Here is an 8,283-nt window from a genome sequence, read left to right as displayed (position 1 = left end):
GGGAAAACTATGTGTAGGTTTTTTTTAAAAAAGAAAAAAAAAAAAATTTTCAAGCACATATTGGCCATGGCCCACTTCATTGGTTGGATCCCAAATTTTCCACACTAAAACATGGACGCATTACCTCACTCATTCAGCAAAAGAGGATAAGGGTGATCTATACTACTACTTGTAGTCCACAAGTAGTAATGTATGGCGATAGAATAAATCCAAAGTCAAAATCAACTGGATATAACATTTCATATCTATAATAATAGAGAACTAGGATTGTCTGCACTGTGACTTGCAGTAGGTGATTAGTTTCGGAAACAATTAATCAATCTATAACATTTCCATATTTAGTTCAGTTCGTTCAAAATATATGGTTTATATTTTCATGCGCATACAATAAAAAAAATATATATCTTTCTAATCAATTTTGTACTTTTTTTCAACTATGTCTTTGTTAAAAATGATTTAAAATAATTAGATATGTGTGTATGTGGAAAGGCACTTTGGTATAAATATATATGTCTCAAATATCAGTTTCTAAGGGTTAATTATAAGAATTCTCCATTGTTAAGATAGTAAAGTTTATAATTTATATAATTTAGTTTATATTATTTTAATTACTATTGTATTGTTTAAAATATTAATGGTAATTGGGTGCCTGATCATAACTTTGTGAATCCATTTACACACTTGAGATTAATTCAACTGAAGTTCATTGAACCAAAACATAAAAAAAAAAATAATAATAATAAGTGAACTTACTGTATAATTTTTTTTAATAAATTAGCACTTTTTTTATAATATTGACTTTACGAGAGAGTAGAATTGGGAGATAAATTAGAAACTAAATTATTTTTTTCATCCTTTGTATATATATATATATAATTCATTTTAAACTTTTGAACTTTTCTAATCAATCCCTTAATTCAAACTATGATATTTTGAACTTTTATAGATATAAGCTTTATATTTTATCATATCACAATTGTTTTGGAAATTTAATTATTTCTTTCATTCATTTCCATAGCAAATTCTACCACCATTTTATATATGTGGTTGAGTTCAATATATAAATCTGTACTGCAGCGTCCATCAAGGGGAGAAAAGGTAAAACTCCATGAAAAGCAAGCATAATATAATTAAAAGCAGTAGTTTTATTTCTTATATGACATAAACATAAAAGCAGTCGTTTTAATTATTTCTCATCCTACTCATGGTTTCTCTAAGGATGTCCATGTCCACCTCCACTCCCATATCCCCCACCCTCACCATATCCAGATCCTGAACCAGATCCTCTTCCTCCACCACCTCCACCTCCATGTCCTCCTCCACCTCCTTGTCCATAACCAGACCCAGACCCAGACCCAGACCCATATCCACTTCCACCACCATGTCCTCCGCCAGAACCACCACCACCACCTCCACCAAAACCACCACCACCACCACCACCTTTACCACCCCCACCACCACCACCTTTACCACCCCCACCACCTGATCCATATCCGGATCCTGACCCAGACCCATATCCAGATCCTGATCCTGATCCTGATCCACCGCCACCACCTTGTCCACCTCCACCTCCACCACCACCTCCTTTCCCATATCCTCCTCCGCCTTCACCACCCCCAGACCCATATCCAGACCCAGATCCATAGCCAGATCCACCACCACCTTCTCCACCACCTTCACCTCCACCTCCTCCTCCACCTTCACCCCCTCCTCCTCCACCTCCACCGGACGTGTAACCCTCACTCAAGGTCCTCGCTGCCGAGGATAGACCTATGGCTAGGAGAAGTATGAAGCCAAGAACCACAAGCTTTGTGCTCTTAGCCATTGTGGCTATACTAGTACTAGTAGTAGTAAGAGTGGAAGTAGCAGCAAGGGATGTGGAGTTGTGGAGTAAATGGAAGGGTATTTATAGGGTTCGTTTGCATCAGACTTTGGCTTATTCTCAACTTAGAGTTAATTAGGGTTTTCGTCACCTTCCTTTCCTATGTGTGAAATGAGGACTTATGAGAACGCGTTAGTATCATTTTCTTTCCTTTGAACGATTCTTCACGTCTTATAAGCTTTTTTTTCTTTAATTTATTTATTTATTTAGTTTTCATTAGCTTTAGTCTATATCAAGCTTTATAAAGAGCATAGTTATCAGACCCGGCCCGGGCATTGACCCGGTCAAGGCTCTGGGTCACGGGTCAATTGGTTCAACCGTCGGGTCATTTGGGTCAATACTGGGTTAATAAAAATATTTTAAAATATTATTTTTAAAATTATAAATTAGTTTTTAATTATATAATGATATATCATAATAATATCCATGAATTATTAGTTATCAAATAAATAATTTGATGGAAAAAATACAAAACAATTGCTAATATTTGATTTGGAAGTAGTAGAAAAGAGGAAAAAAGCTCAAACTTCACATAATATCAATACATAACAATACTAATTCACAATAAAAGTTTAAATTTATTATCAAACTATCAAACCAAACTCAATCCAATATATAACCAAAGTTCAAAATTGAAATTACAAATCAAACTGGGTCAATTGGTCTGACCGCCGGGTCAACTGGTTCGACCGCCGGGTCAATCAGTCCGACCGCTGGGTTTACCGGTCTAACCACCGGGTCAAAGCGGGTCAATGCGGGTCAGAACGGGTTGATTGCATAACCGGTCTAATTAAAGACCCGGACCGGTTGAAGCACCGGGTCACCGGGTCAACCGGTCCGACCGCCGGGCCGGTCCGGGTTTGATAACTATGATAAAGAGGCTCTTTGTGATATATTTCTTTCTAAATTCCAAAGTTATTTATAAAAAAAATTAATTGTTAATTGTTTTGCTGATCCTCATTAAGGGTTTTTATTTTTGAATGCTATGTTTGAGTTGATTATTGACTAAAGGGTATGTCTGTAAATATATTTTTAAGAGTATGCATGAAAATAAAATTATCATTGGATATATATATATCTTTCCGATGATATATTTGCAATTATGCTTTGAAAATATTAATAAATAATTTGATAATTAATTTAATTGTTAGGTAATTTTGAATGAGTAGTATGCAACAACTAAAAATATATCAATGATGATTTTTAGAAAAACTACTTTATTCTCCACTAGACAAATAAAAGCCTCAATTTTTCTCTTTTGTACAATTATGATATTATTCTCATTCATAAGAGTGGTATCCTTATATTCTCTTTGTTCTTTAGTACATAACAGCTTTAGTAAAATGGCATGACATCTTTGTTGGTGTTTCACATGATGTATAATTGAAAGAGTGTTTTTCCCTACACTCATGGTTACAATTCAGGCCAAGTTAATTAGTTCAAGTCACCTCATTACTACATAATTAATATGCCCACCAATCCTCATTACTACCTAATAAATATGCACACAAATATAGTGACCAATGAGCCATATCGAGCTTGGACTTTCGGCCATAATCCAGGGAAACACATGACATGGATTACCACCTTTCTTAGCAGCCCATGTACACCGCATGGGCTAGATTTTTTAAAAAATTAATAAAATAAATACAAATTCATTAGCATAGACATTCAAATAAAAAACAAACTGTCTGTAGCTTGTTTCCGTCCTGTTTGGTGGGGCTTTTGTACTTTTTAGTTTATTAATCTACATGGTTTATCTATTTTTAAAAAAAATTAAAATTAAAATTGAAATTTAAAAAAAAAAAAAAACAAACTCATCAGGGTCATAAACTAGGGATAATAATTTAAAAAACGAAGACAATTTATGTGTTTGTCCACTCTTTGCATTAGATATATATCCTCCATAAATACGGCTACAATAGTTCCATTTGTATATTTTTTCTTCTTTTGCATATATATATATATATATATATATATAGCCTTTTAAAAATAAATAAAGAAAAAAATCTATGAGTTATCATTCGCCTGTATATTATCAACTCATTGCACATTGGCAACCACTCCATCCTTATTGCTATGTCACCTATTTCATCTTATATATATTATTTTAGATTTAGCTTGTTTCACAATTATTTCCATTACCGGTAATTAATATAAATATATAAAAAAAATTATGTATATATATATATATATATATATTTTATCTTAGGTTAAGTTAGCTTTTATATTACATAATTATTCATACAATTGAATTTTAATATAGACCGGATTTTTTTTAAATTTCTTTATACGGTTTATTCTCTTTTAACTCCTAGATATTTATGTTTAGCACAGATAACACAATTCATATTAAATATTTTATTATAAATACTAAATGATAATTTTCTATAATAAACCAAAAAAAATAAGTGTTTTGATAAGTGGTTTGATGATAAAAGCTAATTTATGCACTAAACTTTGGCCCAAGAATCAGGCCGTCTTAATGAAGTGGGGCTAGAAGCAAGTTAATATTTTTAAATTATTTTTATTAAATAGTAAATTACATAATAAAAAATTATAGGGCACAAACATGGTGATTAGATTAAATATAATTGAATATTTTCGTAAATTAATTAAATAAAATCAGTTTTATATTTTTTGAAAAAAATAATTAATTAAGATTTTTATGAATATGATTATGTGGTTGATAATACTAATAATACTATTAATAATAATAATTGTAAATGAAAATATTTAATATAGATTTTTTAAAAAAATTATAAATTGTGGCAGCTCTAAGAAATTGTGAGGCCCTCATCTTGATTATAAGATAAAATTTATGCAATTTAATATATATTTTTGAATAGACCTGTTAAAATTATTAGCGATATGTTTTAGGAATAAAATACAAACTTTAAGTATAAAGTTTAAATTTCTTAAAAAAATATGATGCATCAAGAAAATTTAGGGCCCTAGGCACATGCTTTTTTTTTCGATTATGCCTAGGGCTGACCCTAACAAGAACCATTATATTAATCTCTTTAAGGTGAAATGGATGCATAGATATTTTCATAATTGATCCTAGAGAAGAGCATCTAGTTGTTTAAAAAACATAAAATTATAGTGATTTTCTTATAAAATTAATTATCTATTAAATCAGTGATCAATCATAAAATCAAATCGTAATCAACATTAATTCCTATGAATCACATCAACTTCCAATGACATCAACTCACAAGCTTAATGAATTTATTCTCTCCCAACAGAAAATTTTATTACTATATATAAAAACTACATTACATATATAAAGTCCAGTACATCAAGCAAGTAACTAAATGATCCATACATTCATAATAGCAAGACAATCAAGTGCTAATTATCATTTAGTAGTGTCCCTCTTCACCTCCACCACCTCCATAACCACCACCTTCACCATAACCATAGCCGGAGCCAGAACCGGATCCCGATCCCTGACCGCCGCCGCCACCCCCGCCCTGTCCATATCCTCCTCCGGCATTCCCATCTCCACTACCATATCCGGAGCCAAAGCCATAGCCAGAGCCACTGCCACCTCCATGTCCTCCACCGCCACCACCGCCTCCTCCTCCTCCACGGCCATAACCTCCTCCGTTAGCACCACCACCGGAGCCATAGCCGGAGCCAGAACCATGTCCATAGCCAGAGCCACCACCATTTCCACCACCACCGCCGCCCCCGCCACCACCACCGCCACCGCTGCCATATGTTTCACTTTCACCTCCTCCTTCACCTCCACCTTCACCATAACCGGATCCATAGCCAGAGCCAGACCCAGACCCATTGCCAACACCTCCACCCCCTCCACCACCGCCACCGCCACCGCCACCACCAGCACTGGAATGTTTAACATTGTGCAAAGTCCTAGAGGCAGTGGTGAGGGTTATAGTGAGCAAGAGAATGAATGCAAGACCCACAAACCTAGTGTTCTTAGCCATATTGTCCTAAATTGGAGTACTAATTAGTTATGTTTTGTGGTGAGAGTTGAGTAGCAATGATAAGGTATTTATAGGGCCGATTTGCATGCATGGCTCTCACTTTTACGTGGAAACAAAATAACGTGTGAAATGAGGAAATTTGGGGATGAAGCAAGTGGACGCTTTTGACAATGCATGACGTGGTTCTGTTTCACTTGTTTGGTATAAATTATTACTTTGGGTCTATTTTCCACTTAGTGGATTCTTTCCAAATTGCCAAGCGAACAACCCTCATCCACCAACTCATAACACACTATCATGCTACTTTTATTTGATATCTATTGTCAAAGGAATTTTTATTAAATTAAAGTATATAGAAAATGTTTGTTCTAGTGAATTGAGTATGATCTTGTGGTTCATGATTTTAATTACGTATAATACCTAAATTGGTCTCTTTATTTTTCTCTCTTTTCTCTTTTAGTCCCTCTACTCAGAAATGCTCCCAAGTAGTCTCTCTACTCTTAAAAATAGTTCTATTTAGTCACTTATACGCTAAAATAGACTAATTATTGGCTGTATTTTTCAAGAGTAGAGGGATTAGATGGAAAGAGATTAAGGGTTGAGGGACTAAATTGGATTATTTTCAAGAGTAGAGGGATTAGTGGGCCACATTTCTGAGTAGAGAGACCAAAAGGCTAGGGAAGAGAGAGAAAGTAGAGGAGCCAATTCAGGTATTATACCTTTTATTTACTCACGCTACAAGAAAAACAGTAATTTGGCACGATAGATTTGGTACGAAAATGATTCAAAAAACCTTGACAAACTTATTTTGGCATAGAAATATAACCGTGCCTATAGTATGCGTGATAATTATAATTTGTCATGGAATAGTAAAATCGTAGTAAATTTTGTCACGATTTTAGACACGATTTTTTGATACGGTTTTGTTTTATCACGGTTTTTGGCACCACTTTTGGCAAGGTTTTGTTTTGTCAAGGTTTTTAGCACGGTTATGTTGGTACGATTTTTTGTCACGGTTTATAGCATGGTTTTTTTTTTTGCCATGATTATTGGCACCGTTTATGTTATCACGATTTTTGGCATGGTTATTTGCCATAGTATTTGTCACGGTTTCATTTAGCACGGTTATTGGCACGGTGGATGTTGTCACAGTTCTTGTCACGGGTTAGTTTGTGATAGTTCTTGGCACCGGTTCTGTTGTCACGGTTTTTGGCGAGGTTTTGTTTGTCATAGTTTTTGGCACAGTGGATCTTGTCAAGGTTTTTGGCGCGGAGACGATTTTTGGCACATTTTTTGTTATGATTTTTAGCAGCGGTTTTAAATTTAGTATAGTTGTTGGCACATTTTTTGTCACATTTTTTGCATGGTTTTAAATTTAATAAGGATATTAGCATGGTTTTTGTCATGGAATTTGATGCAATTTTATTTAAAAAAATTATAAATGAATTTATTTAATAATAGAACCTGCATTTAATTTCATCAAAATATATATTGCAATATTTGTAAAATAAGCAATCTAACATAAGGTCCAATAAGGTCCAATCATCAAAATATTACAATCATAGCATAGCATGACAATAATATGGTCCAATCTAACATAATGGCACAAAACTCTTAACGTAAACCATGTGCGTTATCAAAAACCCTCTACATCATCCTCCAAGTCTTCAAGAGAATGTTTAACCTTGTGCAAAATCCTAGATGCAGTGGTGAGAGTTATAGTGAACAAGAGAATGAATGCAAGACCCACAAGCCTAGTGTTCTTAGCCATATTGTCCTCAATTGGAGTACTAATTAGTTATTTTTTTGTGGTGAGAGTTGAGAAGCAATGATAGGGTATTTATAGGGCCGATTTGTATGCATGGCTCTCACTTTTACGTGGAAACAAAATAACGTGTGAAATGAGGAAATTTTGGAATGAAGCAAGTTGACGCTTTTGAAAATTTAGTCACCATGCATGACGTGGCACTCACTTGTTTATTATAAATTAATACTTTAGGTCTCGTTTCCACTTTAGTGGATTCTTTCCAGATTGCCATGCCAGCAACCTTCATCCACCAAATCATAATACACTGTGTCAAAATCTATTGTCAAAAGAAGTTTTATTAAAGTGTAGAAATATGTTTGCTCTGGTGGATTGAGTATGATCTTTGGTTCATGATTTTAATTACTCAGCTTCCATTATCTGCATTGGTGTTTTATTTTTATTGAAGATCTTGATAGCTTGAATATGTTAACCTTATGAAGATAAAAATATATGCAACTTGGAGAAGAGCCAGAGCAAAACAAGGCATCATTCCAGCTTTATCTTAAAGTTAAAGCATTACTGAAGGATTTGATGAACTAGAACACTAGTCACTAGCCATTATTAATTTTGGTTTTTCATAGTAAGGACGGGTTTGAAAGAGAAGAAAAAAAAATTAATAATAATAATAATAATAATAA

At 33.9% G+C, this 8,283-nt stretch overlaps 1 protein-coding gene across 1 annotated transcript; it reads right to left on the bottom strand.

Moving 5' to 3' along the window:
- Positions 1–1,019: 1,019 nt before the first annotated feature.
- LOC120279102 (glycine-rich cell wall structural protein 1.8-like) lies at positions 1,020–5,859 on the bottom strand. Its single transcript, XM_039285968.1, has 3 exons — positions 5,268–5,859; positions 1,459–1,719; positions 1,020–1,410 (listed from the first exon to the last, which is right to left on the bottom strand). Exons 1-3 carry the CDS (start codon positions 5,836–5,838, stop codon positions 1,214–1,216), a joined length of 1,029 nt encoding a protein of 342 aa, XP_039141902.1. The 5' UTR covers positions 5,839–5,859; the 3' UTR covers positions 1,020–1,213.
- Positions 5,860–8,283: the final 2,424 nt, after the last annotated feature.

Source organism: Dioscorea cayenensis, chromosome 2, assembly GCF_009730915.1.
Source record: "Dioscorea cayenensis subsp. rotundata cultivar TDr96_F1 chromosome 2, TDr96_F1_v2_PseudoChromosome.rev07_lg8_w22 25.fasta, whole genome shotgun sequence".
Classification (NCBI taxonomy): domain Eukaryota; kingdom Viridiplantae; phylum Streptophyta; class Magnoliopsida; order Dioscoreales; family Dioscoreaceae; genus Dioscorea; species Dioscorea cayenensis.
Note: the sequence above shows the minus strand (reverse complement) of the source record. Positions and strands in the feature narration are given on the sequence as shown.